Source organism: Meleagris gallopavo, chromosome 20, assembly GCF_905368555.1.
Source record: "Meleagris gallopavo chromosome 20, MGAL_WU_HG_1.1, whole genome shotgun sequence".
Lineage (NCBI taxonomy): Eukaryota > Metazoa > Chordata > Aves > Galliformes > Phasianidae > Meleagris > Meleagris gallopavo.
In genome coordinates, this window is record NC_139423.1 from 4521955 (window position 1) to 4542147 (window position 20193).

Genomic DNA, 20193 nt, shown 5'->3' on the forward strand with positions numbered 1-20193 from the left:
AGGTCATGTAAGATGAAGATGTGAAGATGTTAATTTTAGACAAGGGTTTTCTCCACAGTCATGCTTGCCATTACTCACCCATCTCCAAACCCTGGGTGAGTCAGCTGGAAATGCTGCTCTCCTGAGCCTGAGCTGGAAACGTATTGCAGCACCCACTGTACTCAGGGCTGTCCGTGCTGTCACGGTCACTGCAGTGTCTTCCTGCCTGCCCCGGGACGACAGACTGCTGACAGGTGGATCCTGGAGCAAAAGGTACTGATTTGCGTTGTGCTGTTGAAGCTGGGCTGCGAGCCTTGCTCAGCAAATGCTGCCTATCTACATTTTGTCTTTGCCTCGCTCAGGTCTCGGCTCTCCAGACCCAGGGCAGGCAGCATCTGGGGGTCTGGGGCAGCAGAAAGCTGCAGGGGGGGCTGGGCCCACACTGCCCTCATTGTGAAACCTCCTTCCACCCCATTCCCACTCCCCTTATTGCCCATTTGCAGTGTGGCTTGCCAAACCACAGGGTTTGCGCAGTCATCGGAGTCGGGGTTTAAAAGAAGTTGGGGAGGGATGTGTTGAAATCAGTTTTTGACCATTTGCCCGCTCTGCTTCAGATAAGGACAGGTGGTGGCTCCAGGATTATCAGGTGGAGAGGTATGAAGATCAGCAGTGCTTTGTGCTCGCGGGTCCCTTTGTGCCAGGCTCTCATTTAGAGATGAGATAAATCTTAAAGGCTGCAGTGCCTCTCGCTGTCCATTGACCTGTTAGCTCTGGTACCCCAAAGCAGCAGCTATAACCCCTATTATGAACTATGGACTCAATTTGTGCCAGGGCAGCCTGTAGCCTTATATAGCCCTATAGCCTATAGAGGAAGAGGTTTTCTCTTAGGGTGAATTATTTTTAAAGAGGATGGAGGGGTTTGCTCTGTATTGTGCATATCTATGGTGCATGCCCCTGCCTGTGCTCGTGGGGATGGACTGGTGTGCAGGGGGAGCTGGTTTGGGCAGCACTGATTGCTGTCAATGTCCTTTGGAAGCAGGGGAGTGCAAGGTCCTGCAGATTGCTTGCAGGTGGGGGGCATTCAGCTCCATGGGGTTATCCCTGCTAAGCAGAAAGCTGTGGTACTTCTGGAAGCTGCTCTTGGTGCTGGGGTGGATGGTGTTGCTCTGCCCTTGTGAACTTTCTACTGGTGAGAAGCAGCAGAGGTGCGAGCAGCTCGGGGGTGCTGTGCCTGCCGTGCCTTTATCTCTGCAGTTGCTCTTTGCTATGACAGATTTTGCTTTTGCAACCAAAACCAAAGGCAGATGAAAGCGTTTGTTCCCAGCAGCACCGTACGTCATTGCATCTCTGCTTTATTCTGATAAGAACAGCATGCCATGCTGATGTCCCACGTCAGTGCTCAGCATCTTTGTCTGTAGGGCTGGGCTGGGCCTCCTCCTCTGTGTGTCCCATCCGCTGCTTGCCCAAGGTGAAGGGAGTACTAATCCAGGATTCCTATGGGCTGAGCCCAGCACTGAGCAGCACAAAGGGCAGCACGTAGCAGCCCCAGAGCAGGGGGCAGAGAGGATGTGATGCTGAGCTCAGCCTGGTTGATGTTCTGATAGGGATTGGAGAGAAGGGTGCTGCTGGTGTGAAAATCTGCATGCTGCAATCAAATGAAGTGTTTACAGGAACGAAGGCCGTCAGCAGCCCTGGGTTCCCACTCATTTCCTACTGTTTTCTCAGTGAGCTGCACTGCCTGGCTGCAGGATGGCTGCTGCCTTCTCCAGCAAGGAAAACCCCGTGCCTGTCCCCATCCAGCAATGACTGCATCAGCTCTCAGCCCAAACTTGCTTGGGGTGTTTGTGTACTGCAGGATATCTGTGTGCTGCAGTTTCTCACCCCGCAGCTTTGGGGCCATGCTGCAGATCCCATCATATCCCGTTTCCATTGATGCAATCGATCGACTTCTGCTCTCTGTGGGGTCCCCCTCCCATGCTCATGAAGTACTCCAGCACAGAGCAGCCCAGGCCCTCCATGCCACCGCTGTGTGTCCTCCTCACCTCCAATGATTTTTGCCTTCCTGTGACAGCTTTTGCCCACTCTCTCCCAACCCCTCGCTCACAATTAATGGTTGAATTTGGACGTGATGCCTTCCCTTCACCCCACTCCTACCACACAGAGCTGGGGGTGCTGCATGCTGCAACTGCTCCTAGTTTCCGTTTTGCTCAAGTGGCCGTGATGCGATAGGGGCTGCAGTTTCCTGAGCACGAGCAAGCGGAAGGCAGAACAGTGCTGGGGTGGCTGCTCAGCCCAGCCCCAGGATGGCGGCTGCTGGTGGAGCACTTATGGGGACCCTCCCCAGGGAGGAGGAGAACCCCGAGGTAGGTGCTGTGGGATGGGGACGGCGTTCAGGGCGAGGTGGCTGAGGGAGCGCAGGGTGCAGGGCTGGCAGATGAGGCTGTATGGTGAAAATGTGCTCAGGTGGAGAAATGGGGGGAGGAGCGTGTGGCCAGAACGGGCTGGTGCTGGAGCCAAAGGAGAAGTAGGACTGAATGCCCCCAAGCAACAAACTCCCTGCTGCCAGCTCAGCACCTCCTTATCCACGTAAGCAGGAGCAGCTCCAGTGGTAACCTGCAGTAGTGGTGGAGCAGAACCCAGCACAGATGGTCAGGGGATTATGGCAGCCCTGGATTTGCCATAAGCAAACAGTGATGATCCAGTGGGTGTTTTTCTTTTCCCACTAGGAGGATCCCAAGGTCATTCCAGGTCTTGGGTTGGGCTCATCCATCCCCCCCGAACACCCCAGCTCAATCTGAGCTGGGTCTGTGCTCAGCATGGAAAGGACCAAACGAGCTTCAAACATTTCCAAAATATGAGTTTGGGGGTTTTTTGTTTGTTTTTGAGTCACCCCACTGCACTCCCAAGGGGCTCAAACAGTGGGAACTGTCCCAAATGGCACACAGCACCATTATGGTCACCATCCCCAGGTGCAGGTAGGCGGAAGGAACAATGGTTTTCATTCCATTGCCTTAAGTGCCACTGGGGTTTAATGGCACCTCTGGGACAAGCCCACCCTGTCCCCACTACCCACCATCACTGTGCCCCCAGACCTGATGGGAAATCCCTCCTTCCCCTCTTGTTTTTCCAGATGGATCTCTCACACCGCTTCTCCAAGCAAGAGGTACGATCACGTGGGTTCCTGTGGTGGCATCACTGAGGTCATCAGAGTGTGGGGACAGCACCTTTGGGTGCAGGAGGAGCACCCTGCTGTCAGCATCCCCTGGGTGCACTGGGAGGGAGGGCAAGCAAAGACAAGGGAGGACACTGTAATGGCAGTGATGTGATGGCACTTTCCCCGCAGCTGGCCCTGCTCTACCAGGAGGTGCTTTACACCATCCGGCACCGTCTGGGCAAACCCCAGCCCCAACATGTTGCTGACACCCAGGAGCTCTGTGCCTATGTGCAGAAGGTGGGTGCTTCTCCACGGGACCCTCAGAAGGCAATTTCTAAAGACCTCACAGGGTTGGGGATGCACAAGGGTGGTCAGAAGGTTCTCCCTGATGAGCTCTCCCAGCCTTCCTGCTGCTCCTCGCCCCTCTAGCTGGAAAGTCCCTGGCTGCTCTCCAGCTAAGATCAGCAGGGCCACATCCGTTACCAGCCCTAATGTTTGTAACAGGCTTTTGGCATGGATGCGGAGGAGCACAGGACCATCATGCAGAAGGTCCAGGAGCTGGAGGTACGGAACGGGGCGGGCTCTGTGCTGGGATGCTGCTGGATTTGGATGTTTGGGTTTGGGATGCCCCAGGTCTGTGCAGGGGCTGAGCCTGTTTGTGATACGGGGCACTGAACTGTCTCTTGGGGTCAGTGACACCCCTCTGAGCACGCAGCAGCATCACATCCTGGAGTGCATCCAGCAGCAAACACTGTGGTTGCTTTTCCCCTCCGTTAAGCAATCTTTTCTCTCTGCCAGAGCCCAATTTTTTGTCTGAAAGCAACCGTGAAAGAAGCCAAAGGGATTTTGGGTAAAGACGTCAGCGGTAAGCAGAGCTGGGTGGGTGGCTTTGCAGAAAGGGTGCAGCTGCTGCTCTCAGTGGGGATAGCACTGCTGGCTCTCGCAGGGTTCAGCGACCCGTACTGCCTGCTGGGCATCGAGTCCAAGAGCCAGGAGCCAGCCCACCCCGACAGCAAGAGGAGGCTGAAGGCTGTGGTCAAGGACCTCGTTCCTGAAGACCAGATCCATCGCACCCAAATCATCAGCCAGACCCTCAACCCGGTGTGGGATGAGACGTTTATCCTGTAATCTGCCACCCATCCCTCCCATCCCATTGCTACTAAGGGGTCTCAGGGCTCCTAGGCTGTGTGGGGTGGGTGGGGTCTCAATTTCCACATCTCCATCTCTCCATCTCCGCTTCCACCTCATCTCATCTCCATCTGCATCTCTATCTCCATCTATCTTCACTTCCACCTCTGTCTATTTCCACTTCCATCCCCACCTCTCAAAGGCTGCTGTCCTGCCATGTGCTGCCGCAGTGACAGCTGCTAACCATTCCTTAGGGAATTTGAAGACATGGAAACAGCCAGCTTCTACTTGGACATGTGGTGAGTACAGCTGGAGCAGGGTTCTGCCTCCCAGCATGGGGCTGGGAGGGTCAGTGGGGTGACCCTCGGATCTGCACTCATTTCAAAGCACAAAAATCCCCTTGGACTCCATTTCCCCTTGGAATGTTCTCCAATCACATGAATTCCATTCCCTTGCTGCTTGTGCTCACAGGGACTCAGACACGGTGGAGTCAGTGCGGCACAAGCTGGGCGAGCTGACGGACCTCCATGGCCTCAAACGGTGCGTGCTGCCATGTGGGGCTGTGGACATCGTGTGTTTGCTCCCTGGGTTCACTAAATGTCCTTAGAGGAAGGGAGGGAGGGCAGCAGTTCTCTGCTGTCTCCATACTGCCTTGCTTTGTCCGGATCACAGCCAGTTGGTGGCTGCATGGATCCCTTCATTCTCTTGCTCCTGCCTTTCAGGATCTTCAAGGATGCTCGGAAGGACAAAGGGCAGGATGACTTCCTGGGGAACGTGGTCCTCCGTCTGAAGGTGAGCCCTGGACGTGAGTGAAGGCTGGGGGAGGTGAACAGGACCCCATCTCCATGGCAGCACAGCTCCCAGATCCCCAGAACCATGCCGAGTCCCCAGCACAGTGGGAACAGTTCCTTGCACCTCATCTCTGCATACACAGGACCTGCACTGCTGGGATGACCGGTGGTACCACCTGGAGCCGCGCACAGAGACGTACCCCAACCGGGGCCAATGTCACCTGCAGTTCCTGCTGACCCACAAGAAGGTAGGAGCGAGGGAACCATTGCCTCGGCAGAAAGGGTCGCCCCCAGATCCACATCCTCTGTGTCCCATCTCTGGGACTGGAGCTGTTGACACACTTCACACTTTGACTTTTGAGTTCAGACAGGGTTCTCCAACCCGACGTTATTTGTGTCCCTGTGTCCTCAGCTCTCCAACTGCTTGGGCAGGGGATGGTTATTGCTCACGTGCTTTGCATGCATTGTCTCGTTCCAGAGGGCCACCACCTGCAGCCGGATGCAGCCAAGCTACACCGTGCACCGCCACCTCCTGCAGCAGCTGGTGTCTTATGAGATCCTGCAGCACCAGGTGCCGTAAGGAGAGAGGAGCAGCAGGGATGGGATGGGGGATGATGTCCTTGGAGGCTGCCACATTGGCATGTTGCACCGTGATGGGGTCAGGAGATGCCTGGCCATGACTGGGGCCCCGTGAACAACATTCCCAGCCTACTGCAGAATTCCTGACCCAGCTGTGCATCTTGGCAGGCCGGCAGCACTGCCTGGGATGGGGAGCTGAGCCCACATGCCAGCACTGTGCTGTACCTGCATGCCACACAAAAGGATCTCTCTGACTTCCACCAGGTCATGGCGTGAGTATTCCATCTCCATTTCCCCATTCTGGCCGCAGTAGCCTTCGTGAGCCCTGTGCCATCCCCTTGGGGCTCACCTCAACCTCTCCCCAAATCCCCAGGCAGTGGCTGGCGTACAGCAAGCTGTACCAGAGCCTGGAGTTCAACTGCAGCTGTCTGCTGCACCAGATCACCAGCATCGAGTACCAGTGGGTGCAGGAGCGCCTGCGGCCGGAGCAGGTGGGACACGGGGAGGTGTGACCCTCACATCTCCTGCTGGCTCCTGGCTACATTTCCCTCTTGGTGCCGTAGGAAGGGCAGGAATTTGTGGGGTATGGGGCTGCCCAGAGACCTCAGGGATGGGCTGCAGGGTATTACCGGTGGGAAACCAGTCATGGGACTGGGACAGACCAGGGAATTTGTTCCCCATCACAGAGAAGCTGCTGCTATCCAACCATCCCTAGGTCCCAAGCCCAATGAAAATTAAATCTGACCCAGTTTCCGCTGCCTCCCCATGGCCTGTTTTCCCAGGGCATCCGAATCCCATGCTGAGATTTGGAATGTTTCATGCATAGAAATGAGCTTTCAGCACAAAACTCAGCTCAACCCCTCTGGGGAGCAGTTCCTGGGGGCATCGGGAGAGGAGCAAGAGCCTTGGGCTCTCTTCTGTGAGGCACCATGGTCCCAGCACCGTGCACAACTGCATGTTCCCTTCCATCCCCCAGAAAGCAGAGCTGGCAGAGTCCTTCCAGTCCTTGCTGACCTATGGGATGTCCCTCATCCGGAGGTATCGCATCATCTTCCCCCCCTCTGTCACAAGGTCCACAGAGAGGCTGCAGTCCCTGCTCCGGTGAGTCTGGTTGTTGTGAGAACTGTTTGTGTAGGGTCTCCTGGGGAAGAGGTGTTGTCTTGGAGGGGCTGGTGATGGGTTTTGTCAACGGTTCTCCCTTTTGCAGGGTCCTGGTCCAGATGTGCAAGATGAAAGCTTTCAGAGAGCTGTGCACACTCAGCCCTGATCTCCCCAAAATGGTCTCTGAGGCGCTAAAGGTAGTGGGGCCTCCTGTCCACCCCCTACCCCTACCTGGCTTCCTGCAAAGCCCCACGGCTGGCTTGGTCCTGTGGCTTCATGCTGTCACACTGCGGCTCCTCTCTTGCAGTCAGGCACGACGGAGTGGTTCCACATGAAGAAACTGCACCTCCAGCCCACGGTGACGGTCAGTTCCCACCTCTGCTACTCCAAAGCAATGGTGCTCAGACCAGCCCTACAAGCTCAGTGCTCCACATGTGGATCCAACGATAGCTTGCTACCCCACAAGGACAGATAATAGAAATTAATCCATTTCAAATGGAGCTCAGGTCACTTTAATATCGCTGAGCATCCCAAATGAGCTGTTCCTTCTTTTTCAGAGCATGGAGGAAAATGGCAAAGCCTTGGCTAAATTCCTTTTGGAGGTGATAGGAGATCTCCAGCAATGCGACAAAATCTGGAATAAATTCTTCATCAGGTGGGGTGTGGAGCTCAAACCCCTCCTCAACCACCTTCCACAGGACCAAGAGCAACGAGGCAGTTTTATGCTTCATTTCCTGGTCCTTGGGTTCCACCTGCAAAAGGAGATCATTGAGTGGTCCCAATTCTGTCCTGCAGAGCTCTCCTCTCTCTAATGGAATAGGATGGGCTGGGTTTGCTGGGTTGGGACTGGCTCCTGATTCTGTTTCTCTCTTTGTAGCACGTTGAAGCTGAATCTCTTCTCCATCACCTACTTGGAGCTGGAGAGGCTGGTGAGTGATCCTGTGGCTGCTCTGCACTCCTGGGGCTGAGGTCTAAAGCCTGGCTGAGATATTTAGCTAGCCTTTAAGCTTGGCTTCTTGTTGCAAGCCTGGAAAGAAAGCAAGCCAGGGAAATTCCATCATTCCCTGCACTCCCCTAGAGTCACCATCATTATTTATCTATTTGCCTCACCCAAAAGATCTGCTTAAATGCCACATGAAAAGAAGTGCCACGAGCTGCCCTTTCCCCATGGCTTCAGACAGCCCGTGCCTTCCCAGCTGAACCCCCCTAACTCTGTGCCCCATGAGCTGCCCTTCTCCCCGTTGTCACTGCCAGGTTGCAGAGCATGTCCAGGAGCAGCTGCGTGAGGTCGACACTGGCATGTCCAAACCCGCAGCTGAAAGCCTTTTCCAGCTCTACCTGAACCTGCAGGAGCTTTACAGGATGAAGGACTTCCTCCCAACGAGGTATCAACCTGGCAGAGGGGTGGTGCTGGAATGGGGCACTGAACAGTCAATTTGGAAGAGCACCGAAGCCTTCCCTCTCACTCCACCCCTAATTACACCCAAGAGCAGGCCTGGTGTTGGAGTGAGCATCACCAGAAGAGTTTCAGGCTTGGACTCGATGATCCTTATTGGGATCCTTAGTTGGACTTGATGGCCCCCTTCCAACTACATTCTATGATTTTATGCTCATTTCTCAGTGGGTTTTGATGGGGACATCTACAAGGGGAGTTTTCTCCTTATTCTGTTTCTTGTGTATGAGATGATGGAGGGTTGGAAGCCCCATGTCATCACCATGCGCTGGGAGAAGCTGGTTTCTCCATCCACAGGGATGGGCCTTTGGCTCTGAGTGATTTCCACCAGTGGTTCAAGGAAGCTGTGCCTCAGTGGCTGCAGAAGGCCTACAGCATCGCACTGGAGAGAACACAGAGGGCTGTGCAGATGGACCAGGTAACCCAAGAGAAGAACATCTCCCCCAGCATTTGGGGTCCCACCAGCTCCCTCACACACTCCCAATGGTTTCTTTTTCCCATGGCTATTTACTCCTCCGTGGTCCTCACCTCCATGCCTGTTTCACAGCACTGATGCCACCACGGAGGTCCCTCTTGCAGCCTGGTTTCTCTCCCTGTGATTTGGCTTATGCTATGAGCTGGTTCTTCTGGCCTTCAGAAAGAGGGGAGGGAAGGCAGCTATGGGGCCAGGGGCTCCTCACTCTGTTCTTCACTGCGGTTCAACATTGGGATGGAGAATGAGGGAAAGCCTGGGCCACTGCATACCCATTTCCTCCATTCCCCAGAGCGGTCAGGTGATGACACACCTGAGGGTGGGTGTAGGAAAGATCTGGTGATGGTCTTAAAACAAAGGGAGCAGCTCTCCTGTCGGGGATAACTCAGTTGGTTTTGCTCTGTGCCTTCCCAGCTGACGCCCTTCGGGGAGCACAACAAGCACAGCACGTCCACTGTTGACCTGTCCACCTGCTACGTCCAGATCGTGAAGACCTGGCAGCAGCTCAACTGGCCAGACCCTGAGGAAGCCTTCATGATCATGGTGAAGCTCGTGGAGGTTTGTGCTCTTGGGACTGCCAAGCAAACACAAGCAGCATTAGTTTCCTCTTACTTTTAGAGTCAGGTCCCAACGAATGGGGCCAGTGTCCCATGCCAACATAGTGGTCTCCATGCTGCCCCGTTGGTATCATTTGTTGCTTCTCAACCGTGCAGGATATGTGCAAAATCGCCCTGATGTATTGCCGGCTCATCAAGGAGAGGGCTGAGGCTCTGTCACTGAGCAAGCAGAACGAGGGTGAAGCAGCCAATAGGGTTGGTATTGGGGCAGGACATTGGGCTTAGGGGGAGGCAAGGTTTGGCCATTGTTTCTGAGCGGATGAGCAGTCGGTATCCTGGGTCTGGCTTTCATGGGGATCAACTGGACCTGATGGCTGTCATCGGGGAAAATCAGGAGAGAAACCGTATGGGTTTGGGAAGAGGGGAGGACGGGAATGATGATAGGGATGAAGGTGGGGATGAAGATGGGAAAGAGGATGGAGATGAGATGTGGGTGAGAATGAGGATGGGATGAAAATGATGGGGATGAGGATGAGGACAAGAATGATGAGGGTGGAATTAGGGTAGGGATGAGAGTGGGAGTGATTATAGGGATGAGGATGAAAATGGGGTTGGGGTTGGAGCCAGAGGCATAACTTGAGTAATGACCTTCCTCCTTAGCTCTGCATCGTGGTGAACAACATCAAGCAGCTGCGACTGCTCATCCTGAAGCTGCCATTGCAGCTGGATTGGGCCCAGCTGGAGCGGCGCATGGGGGCTGTCATTGACCAGCAGCAGATCCAGCACACACTGCACCATCAGCTCGACAGCACCGTCTGCTGTCTGGACCGTGAGATTCAGGACGTGGTGCAAGCCCTGGCCACCAAGGTGAGACCTGCCACAGGTTGCCCTGCACCTGGCCTGAAGTGAGGAAGTTTAACCCAAGGGGATGGAAATAAACCTCATTGTCTCTGTGTGCTTTCTCTCCTGGCAGCTGGAAGCGGGCATCGCCAGGCACATTCAAGAGCTGTCAGCCTCCAACAATGCTCAGGAGCCTGAGGATGTAAGCACCTGGCCCAACCCCTCTGCTGTGCCCTGCTGAATGCAGCCTCTCCCGTGCCCACCCTAATGCCCCTCTCCTCCTATGCAGTCCATCCTCCCTCTCATGAAGTTCCTGGAGTCAGAGCTGCAGTACCTCAACGAACACCTGGTCCAGGAGAACTTCAAAAGGTGACCAAGGACCTGTCAGGGGTCCTTGGTGTAGGGGTGTGGGGCTGAGCTCAGTGGGATGAGCTTGGTTACCTGTGTGTGCTCTGTATATCCCCCAGCTCACTGCTCCCTCCCTTACCCCGCAGCCTCCTTGCTCTGCTCTGGCATCACACCTTGGCTGTGCTGACAGCGGCTGCAGGCCCACAGGTGCCCTCGGTACAGCACTGCAGGAAGCTGCACTGTGCCCTGAAGGTACCTGGCAGGGTGGGGAGGGTCCCTGGGTGGGCACCTGGTTGCTACTAACAGAATCCTCCTCCTCAGAGCCTGGAGCTGTGCTTCCATGCCGAGGGCTGCGGGCTGCCTCTGGAGACCCTCCACAGCACTGCCTTCCTGGTATGGTGCTGGGGGGGCCAGGATGTCCTTTGGGTGTTCTATGGAGAGGGGTGTCCCCAAGGCTGCAGACCCTCATAGTCACCCCTTATCCTCCCTGCAGTCATTGGAGAGCCGCCTGGCCCTCTGCTCCTCCACCAGCCGCAAGCTCATCCAGAAGTACTTCAGCAACAGGATCCAGGAGCAGGTGGGAGTCAGGACGAGCCTCCCGCACCTTCCCGACACAGCTTCCCCACAGCCTCCTTCAGTCCTTGCGCTGTCAGCAATGGTTTTACCCCAGTGCTGGGGTCTGTGGCACCTGGGAGGATGCCCCCAGGACTCCATAACGCTCCCTCTACCATGCTGTGCAGCTGGGCATCAGCTCAGAGAAGTACGGGGCTGTGACCATCAAAGCGCTGTACCGCCCTTCGGAGCAGAAACTGCGCGTGGAGGTGCTCAATGCTGCCAACCTCATCCCATTGGACTCCAACGGTGAGAGCAAAGGCTGCAACCCAGGGCCTGCTGAGGGAAGAAGGGGATTATTTCCCTGTATGGAGTTACCCTGGGCCAGGCGGGGATGTCAGCCCCATTGCAGGGCTGAGTGCTCTGGATGATGCCCAGGATGCCTCATAACCAGGGGGCTGATGGCTGTACCCTGCCAGGCTCCAGTGACCCCTTCGTGCAGCTCACCCTGGAGCCCCGGCATGAGTTTCCAGAGGTGGTGGCCCGCAGCACCCAGTGCAAGAGGAATGAGCTGCACCCCCTCTTCGACGAAGCCTTCGAGTTGTATGTAGAGTTCAGCACCCAGCAGCCCCCACCTCCCCATCCCTACTAACAGAAGTGGGTCCTGCTGTGGGTTTTTACCTCCTGTCCTCCTTCCTTGGCCTGACGCTTGGGAGAGAGGTTGACACACAGCAGGGGAAATTGGGATGTCCTATGGGCTTCCCCCCCCACAGCTCCAAAATGGGGGGAGCGAATGATGTGTGTCCCACCCCATAGCCTCATCCCCTCTGAGAAGTGCCGCCAGGACGGGGCTTGTCTCCTGCTCACTGTCTTCGACTACGACACTCTGGGTTCCAACGACCTGGAGGGAGAAGCTTTCTTCCCACTGTGCCACGTGCCTGGCCTGGATGCTGATGAGGACCAGGCTGACATGGGCTGGGTGCCCCAAACACGCCTCCCCCTCACCCACCCCAAACCTGGCGGTACGGGGGGGGGTCTCACCCCACAACCAACCCCACACCGTGTGTCCTCCCCCACCCCACATTGCTCCCCTTTGCTCCCCACAGGAGATGAGATCCTGCAGCTGCTGGAGTGCAGGAAGGGGGACAAGGAGGCCCAGGCCTTCGTCAGGCTGCGCAAGCAACGAGCCAAGCAGTCCAAGGAGACAGCATGAGGGGCAGAGGGGCCTAAATGCGGGGGTCCAGAGCAGGATCCCATGGGAAGAGCAGGCCCTGCCTCCAGCAGTGCCCCCCGTAGGGCTCAAGAGGGTCTTGGGGTGGTTGGGGGTTTCCCTGCAGATTAACACTAAGTTGCAGCAGCACCACTATATGGCTGAGGCAACCTGCCTCCTTGGTTGTTTCTCTTTTTTTATTTTAAATTAAAAGCAAGCAGGTGTGCTGGCTCAGCCTTTGTGGCAGGTGGGAGAAGGCCAGGCAGGGTAATAAAGCAGCACCTGCCACATTGTCTGCTGGGGCTCTGAGGGGTGAGAGTTTCCCTTTGCAGGGGTCACAGGCTGTAACACACACCGAGGCAGCAATCATCCCTGCAGAGCTCCCACCACCCAGCAGTGCTCCAAGCACAGCAGCAATAATGGGTACCACACTGAGCTGCGATTGGGGCTCTGAAACACCAGAACCAGAGGCCACGAGCCCAGCATCACCCCAAGCCTGTGCTAAGCAGCTGCATGCTTCTGGCTCCAGAACACCCCTGGGATGCCCAGGTGTGAGAGCTGCAACACCCAGCAGGCAGCTGGCTGCTAACTGTGTACGTGCTTCTTTTTTTTAGCTGCAATTAAACTAATTACAAACCCAGAGCTCCCATCCAGTCAGCCCCTGCCTAACTCAGAGGGTCCCTGTTTGCAGGGGAATTAAAAGCATCACCCTCCTGGCTGCCTCCTCTGCAGGCAATTGAGGTCAAGCTGTCTATGGGGGCGGAAACAAAGCTCCTTTGGTGCTGACTGCCATGGCCAGGCTTGACCGAGGGATTAAAGCAGCCATTTGCTTGCTGCAGTCACTTGCTACTGTCCCCATGTTGGGCATGTAGGTCTGCAGAGCAGCACAGTGCAGCAGTGGGATGTGAAGAAAGGTCTCTGCTTGTGGAGGGGATGCTGTTCCATGCTGGCACTTCTGCTCGGGGACACGATGCTGTCACATTACTAACAGTCTTTAATATAAATGGGGCGATTCGGATGACTGCTGTGCTTGTAGAACAATAAGCAGTGAATGCAGCCTTAAATAAAATCTCATTCTTGGACACTTGAAGAGGGCAGTGTTATGTCCAATGCCATACACAGCAAAACCGTGACCACAGGGGCTCTGCTGAGCTCACCTCACTCTTAGCCTGGGCAAGAATGCGGGGGACAAAACACATCTGGATCTGTGGTTGTGCCATTTCCAAAGGGTCTGCCTCACCTAACCCCACCAGGTCCCCCTTATCCTAAAGAGGAGCCCCACAGTAAGGGGCTCAATGCAGGAGGGAGTGGGGGAAAAAAAGCATTCTTGGTCAAGGGGAGCAATGTGCTGTGATGGCACAGATTTCCCCCCCCCCCCCCCCCCCCCCGTTCCCCATCAATCACCATGAAGGGGCCGTGCTGCATACATACATGGACACACACACACACCACACACACACACACACACTGCTTTATTCTTTGCTTTTCTTTTTTTTTTTCTTAGCAAAAAAATAAAAATTTATTGTCCTCTAAAAAAAAAAAAAAAAAAAAAAATCCATCCTGCCCTTGGAAACTGTGACACAGATTGAGATCTTTCCAGCCCCACATGCAAGTTTCATTCTGCCAAGAAAAGAGTCTAAACCAGATTTCCGACAGCCAAAACACATATTTACAGAGTACGAGAGAACGACAGTTGAAATCACAGTTCTATACATGGAATCAACAACACGTTTACACACCATTGATCACCATTCTGCCAACTTCTACACGGACTCGGGGCGTTCCTGCCCAGTTCCATCCTCCTGGGGGTGGTGAGGAGGAGCTGGGTCACGAATCGCCACTAGAAATACTGCAGTGTGTATTATTATTATTATTTTTTTTTTAAATGTATACTGTACTTATTTTGTTTTAACATTGGAAGCTACGGAGTGGGGAAGCCCCAGAAATCTCTCCACTGCAGTCAGTGGTTGCAGGAATACTTCACTTGGAAAGAAACACTGCGTGATACGTCGGTAACGGCGAGGCTGCTGCTGGCCATCGCTCCAAGGAGTAAAGGAAAACACTGGTAATATTCTTCCTTCTCAGATGGGGGAAAAGGAGACAGAGAGAGGAACAGCAATAGCTTACTGAGTCCGTTCGGCATTAAAGGCTGCCTCACACGCGGCTCAGGTTCAGAGCACAGAGAGCACAAACCTTTGGGGGCTGCTCAAGGGGAGCTCCGTGCTGTGCCACATTGCTGCCTGCCTGGGGCTGAGCTGAGAGGCCCTGAACTGCAGCTCACCACACCTCTCAGCCCCCTCTGCAGCTACAGCTTTGTCTTCTTGGTATCTCTCTACCCAGGAGATCGTTGTCTCAAGCCATCTGCTTCTATATTGTTTTGCTATAACGAAGTAAAAGCTTATTGACCTTTAAGATACTGTGCTTTCACGACACAAGCCAGGCTCCCTTTCCCCCCCGGCTCTCAGCTGAGAAGCATCACCGAGTCAACGCTTCCCAAAGGGGGAAAAAGTCCATCTCCACCAGGGAGCCTGTGTGCACGGGCAGCACGGGCCAGAGATCGCACTGAGCCAGCCCTGCTGCCCTTGGTTCTGCTGGATTGCTGCACAGCTCAGAACGGGGAGCTCCTGCCTCGGCCAGAAGCTCGACAGTACGTGAGAGGGGCTGTACACATCATAGCACCAGGTTGCTTTGTACAAAGTCTTACCGCAGCACGCAGAAGATGGCTGCAAAGCTCTGAAGCCATAACGCAGTGCTGTGAGGATGGTTGATGGCCCGGGGCACAGCGCTGCCTTTCCCCGTCCTGCCCTGCCTCAGGCAGCGAACGCTGCTCTGTTCACAAGTCACACAAAGCTGACCTCCTCTTTCCCACCGGCTGCATAAGAAAATCATTCACATTTCGGATACTTCTTTGTTTATAAAGCAGCAAACAAACTCATAGAGACCTCGATTTAAGAAGTGTTTCTTGAAGCACCGGAGGAAAGAGAGAAGAGCTGCCGTGCTGTGCAAGGAGGGGCCGTGGCAGGGCATGGGGAGGGACAGCCCAGGGCTGCGGGTGGCAGAGGGAAGGTAAAATGCAACGGCCACCCATAAGCTTAGATTTCTTTGGTCCTTCGGCATCAGTTTTAAAAGAGAGAAATTGTTTTACCTTTTGAAAAGGGCGGAAAAACAAAACAAAACAAAACAACAAAAGCACGCTTACTGTGGTCTGGAATGTTCCTTGTGCCCCTCTGTGGAAGCCCCATGGGAACCAAGGGCAAGCATCGCCTCCCCATAGATCCTATGGGCGTACAGTGGGCAAGTTTCAGCTGAAGGGGACAGCATGAAGAGCAAAGCAGGCTGCTGGGCTCTGCCTCTTCGGAATATTAGAGACCTGAATCAAGGATTTATTTCCTATTATTTAATTTAGATTAAAAAAAAATACTTTTTTTAAATATATATTTTCATTGGGCTTTTTCCTTCTCCCCCCACTCCTGTGCTCTCCCCTCCCCTTCCTTTTTGCTCTAAAAAAAAAAAAAAAAAAAAAAAAAAAAGAGAAATGTTCACATATTTTAATAAAAGGTCTTTCCTTAAGATCAGACCGAGGCAGATGTGCTGCCCCATGGCACAGACATTCAAAGGCTATATAACCAAACAACATAGCCACTATATTCACCCAGCAGTGTCTCTCCATTTAAAATTAAAAAAAATTAAAAAACTGATGCTAGTTACAATAAAATACACATGGGGGGAAAAAATAGCATTTTTACAAAAAAAAAAAACAAAAAACCAAAAAAACAACACGTTAATGGGAAAAACAAAACAAAAGAACTACACAGAGCTGTACTTAAGAGATCATCTGGGAATGCATATTAACCCTTTCCATATGAAGGAAAGGTGGAATTACAGAAGCAAATCTAATTATGTCTTTGTGTTAAAATAGGAAGCTTTCTGAGAGGCTCTGGTAATGATTTGGGTGTTCCTACAACAACAGTGGGCTGCTGGAGGTTCCAGTGCTTTCCCAGGGCTGGGAGGGGCAGCGCAGGCAGCATCCCTGCACAAAGCAACAGTACTGAGAGAACGGAGCAGCCTTCTGGTTGAGATCCCAGCAGGTTACTGCAATCCACCCGATGGGAAAATCCAATGGATGTGCTGGTAAAGGATGTCATGGGAAAGCTCAGCTGCTGGCAGGTCTAAGCTGGAGGCATTTTTTTTCCTTAGAAAGAAGTGCACCGGACAGCGTGGCTCGTGTTGGACTAGTCTGTGGGATTTCCTCCTTTGCCTTTCTAAAATGCTCTGAGAGATTAAATTCAAATACAAAGAGGATCCTAACGAGGAGAAAGTCCCTGAGCTCTTTTTGCAGGTGGTGTTTGGGGACAACAGCCCGAAACAAACTCAGCAGGTCAGAGACACCAGTGAGAGCTACACAAGGGGGGGTGGAAAGCCCTGCGCTCAGGAATGGAGGCTGAGATGGGAGGAAGGAGAGCGAGAGGGCTGCGGGGCCCTGCAATCGTGTTCCTCTGATGGAGATGCTTCCTTCTGCTCTGAGCCGGCTGGTTCAGCACCCCAGCCTGCACACAGCCACACACAGCAACCTCCACACTGCTCTCAATCACAGCACCAGATAGAGCAGCTGATGAGTTCTGAACATTTAAATGAGAATTTGAAATTGAAGTCCTCTTCCTTTCTAGCTCCCTCCTCTCTGTAACATTACTAACATGAAAAACACTGCCACAGGGCATCACGAGACCAACCAGCTTCAGAGTTTCCCCATCGACAACACTTTCATATACACATACAAACAGTGGCTGTGTTTATAAGCTTAAGTGGCACTGTGTTTTGTGCCACAGTGATGAGCAGGAAGAAGCATCCCCACCTAGGAGCAGCAGAAAGCAAGGAATGCACGTTCCTCTCCAGCTCCAGCCTCCAGCTGCAACTGATTTATCAGCAGCTTGTTCCATGCAGGGCTCTCTCTCTCACCACAGGCTGGCATGAGGGCTTCTGGACTTAGCAGCCCACAGTTCACCCCTGAGCTGCTGAAACAGGGAATGCCAACTCTGTCCAAAAAGTTTAAAAAAAAAAAAGAGTCCTTAGACTGTGTCTGAAATTGTTACACGTGATCCAGCAGTGACTACAAAAGAGGTCTCTGTGGCTAAAAGAAAACCAATCCGGTCTGAAACGGTACAAATTCTTCAGGCAGCCACCAAATAAAGGGGTGTCTGCAGAGAACTAACCTGTGTATCCATTTCCCTTTCACAAAGGGCTTCAGCTGACACAAGGATGATGACTCAAAGGCTGCTCAAACCTGCAACGTTAGCTGTATCAGCAATGATTACTGGTCACTGAATCTGGGGGCCTGGCTTGCTTTAGGTACAATATATATTTTTTCCCCCCTTTTCTTCTTTTCATATAAATATACAAAGAGTGTAAAAAACTTTAAAAAGTGAACTTCGCTGTTTTAAACAACAGACAAAGTTTCTGCACATTCAGAGATCAGCAACGTGAGGCCCACCAGGCAGGGACCCAGCAGAGCTTCCATCGGGGAGGACGGCTTTAACCAAGCTGGGTCAGTGAAAGAGCAGGGAGATCGAAGACGTGAAACAGTCATTTCAATCCACCTCGATCCTCCCCACGATCTCAACTCTTCCTCTGGAAAGCACGTGGAAGCCCCTCTTGCCCACTCTAAATCCTTCTGGAAATAGTCAAAAATTTGTTATCACCTAAATAGAAAAGAGGAGAAACGCAGACTCTTTGCAAATGGCCCTTTGATCTGTATTAAAAACAGCTCTCAAAGTTCCTCAAGAGTTAGAATTAGTGGGGCACGGGTGAGGGGCAGTTTAGATACGGGATGTAAAATATTAAAAAGTGCTCTGCAACTAATTTCTTGTTTTATGTGGGTATGTGCGTGTGTGTGCATATATACACACATACACAAACACGCCCATACACACACATATATACATATAGATATCTACACATACATATATATATGTACACATACATATATATGTACGTACGTATAAAGTTAAAAAGTTCTATATGATATGATCAGAACAAACGTCCTCGGAAGGTCACGACTGGAGGGCGTGGGGCCTGTTGGGATGGCAGATGGGGCACTCGCCCTCCTCGGCGCACGTCTCACACAGCACTGCGTGTTGGCACGGTAACACCACCCGGTTCTCCTCCTGACACTTAAGGCATTTCACTGACTGCATCTGAAACACTGCCTGCAAGAGATGAGGATAGGGCAAAACGTAAGCGTTGAGTGGGGAAAACAAAAGGGGCCCGTGCTGCACGGTTTGGGGAACTGCAAGGGGATGGACTCGCAGCTGTCCATCCATTCACCGTGCAGCACAGCACGATGCCCTCCTATAGGACCATTAAGATCAGTTTTGATTGACTGGAAATTCTGTTCCTTAGGTACAGAGAAGAGGAAGCTGTTTTCCTAGAACTCACACTGGCTACATTCACATAGAACTGCTTCGATAGGCTGCTGATTTCTGGCAGTAGTACAGAAAAGAAGGGCAGCTGCTCTCAGTAGGAGCAGAGGCAGCAAAGCCATCCCCTGCAGAGCCCTGGCACTCACCTTATCGACTTTCTCCAGGTTTGCCCTCAGCTGCTTCTGGAGGGTGTAAAGTGAAGAGAGTGAGAGGGTTTCCAGGTCAGAGAAGGAGCGCAGAAACTGAGGGTCCTGGCCTGTGTGGATCCTCTCCAGCTCCTCCTGTAGTTTCTTCACTTGCAGTTCCAAGGCTTCCCTCTGCTCCCGAGCCAGTTCACATTCCATGTTAGCTGTGTTGGCGCGATCATTTGCTTCCTCTGCCTCCTTTTTCCAAGCATCACAAGCCTGCAAATTCCAACAGGGTAAAAGAAGCTGTTTAAATACCTGATCAGCCTCCAAGAGAGAATCCAGGGCAAAAATAACCATCTCCATGCACTCCTTGCCAGGAGTGTACTCTGATCAACCTGCCCAGTTCCCAAATTCTGAAACCCCACAGTGCTTTGCTACACATTCTGGGTACCCCTCCAGTTGTGCTGCAGTTCTATACGTTTGGCCCACAGAGGTAATGGGATGAAAACTGGCATAGCAATAAGTTCTCATACATCTAAGTGAACTGCCAGGTCTGAGAGACTATCAAACACTTCAGTGTTCGTAAGACACCCTCCTACACCTCCACACTCTTTAAGAAGTTGCCCCCATACCTGTTTGGCTTGTTTCCAAGACTCTTCCCACTGCTTTATTGTGCCGTTGGCTTCATCCAGTTCTTGCCGTAGCCGTGCCAGCTCCGCAGCACCTGGACCTGACAGAAATGCAGGTGAGGTACTGGGCGAAAAACTCCCCGAAGCAAAGTGTTCCCATATGCTGCTGTTCATCCCATTTAAACCTGTTTCACAGGGAAATAGAGAGGGTTATGTCACAGGTGCTGGCAATTCCCCCATTTCCTCCCTACCCCTGTGAAATACAGGATTCAAAAATGCGTACAGAGGAAAGAGAAGATCATCCTAAGATTTATTTCATCCCTAGGACCCAGGAGTCTGTCACAATGGCAATTCATAGGGGAAATTTACAGAGTCCCCTGCAGAGTTTTAGCATAAAATTAGTGACTGTCACTGTAGAAGGACCAACTAACCACTTCCCTATTCCAGAATGTTCAAATCATTGCTCTTTCAGGAAGAGATTCAAGGCTCAAGAGACAAAGCAATAGAGAAACAGCTGAACCAAAGCTGACTGTTTTTGCACAGGCTCTAAAGTTTGTAGCTTTAATAACCAAAATGCATTTGCACAAAATAAGCATCCATGTGGGAGAACGGGCAGGGAAAGCTGCCACACAGGCAGAGCTGGATGATCCCCTCTGGTGCATCCATTTGATGTAGGAGTCCTTTTCATTCAGTGGTGCTTACCACTGGCTGTGGGCACTGCCAAACGTTGTTGCAGTGAAGTCTGTGATCTTACAGATCAAACTGATTGCGTTTGCAAGCAAGCCTCTCACTGAAGGCTAACCCAACACAACTTACTTCCCAGTCAGTGCAAGCCAACAGCAGCTGAAAAATAGTA

At 52.8% G+C, this 20193-nt stretch overlaps 2 protein-coding genes across 10 annotated transcripts in view; one reads left to right on the forward strand and one right to left on the reverse strand.

Annotated features, from left to right (window-relative positions):
- Nucleotides 1-1283: 1283 nt before the first annotated feature.
- On the forward strand, nucleotides 1284-13254 carry UNC13D (unc-13 homolog D). Of its 2 annotated transcripts, XM_085240117.1 has the most exons (33): nucleotides 2218-2342; nucleotides 2706-2954; nucleotides 3110-3142; nucleotides 3323-3430; nucleotides 3638-3697; nucleotides 3932-3998; nucleotides 4080-4257; nucleotides 4516-4560; nucleotides 4733-4801; nucleotides 4984-5053; nucleotides 5196-5300; nucleotides 5531-5623; nucleotides 5800-5903; nucleotides 6005-6122; nucleotides 6608-6732; nucleotides 6839-6929; nucleotides 7040-7096; nucleotides 7290-7387; nucleotides 7610-7661; nucleotides 7987-8117; nucleotides 8483-8603; nucleotides 9072-9215; nucleotides 9371-9469; nucleotides 9875-10081; nucleotides 10188-10256; nucleotides 10344-10423; nucleotides 10549-10654; nucleotides 10724-10795; nucleotides 10896-10979; nucleotides 11143-11263; nucleotides 11434-11557; nucleotides 11771-11976; nucleotides 12061-13254. In XM_085240117.1, the coding sequence occupies exons 3-33, from the start codon at nucleotides 3110-3112 to the stop codon at nucleotides 12165-12167; spliced, it is 3144 nt and encodes a 1047-aa protein (XP_085096243.1). In that variant the 5' UTR covers nucleotides 2218-2342; nucleotides 2706-2954; the 3' UTR covers nucleotides 12168-13254. The 2 variants fall into 2 exon arrangements, with proteins under 2 accessions (XP_010719677.1, XP_085096243.1); XM_010721375.4 differs by lacking the exon at nucleotides 2706-2954 and having other exon boundaries at nucleotides 1284-2342.
- Nucleotides 13255-13810: 556 nt separating this feature from the next.
- Nucleotides 13811-20193, reverse strand: part of UNK (unk zinc finger) — a 41379-nt gene continuing 34996 nt past the window's right edge. For 7 of the 8 annotated variants that reach the window (XM_085239804.1, XM_085239802.1, XM_085239800.1 and 4 more), the window contains 3 exons: nucleotides 19341-19522; nucleotides 18727-18984; nucleotides 13811-18367 (listed from right to left, as the gene is read on the reverse strand). In XM_085239804.1, coding sequence (XP_085095930.1) covers nucleotides 18212-18367; nucleotides 18727-18984; nucleotides 19341-19522 — 596 coding nt within the window. In that variant the 3' untranslated portion in view covers nucleotides 13811-18211. The remainder of the gene's footprint in view (nucleotides 18368-18726; nucleotides 18985-19340; nucleotides 19523-20193) is intronic. The other variant, XM_085239803.1, reaches the window with a different exon arrangement.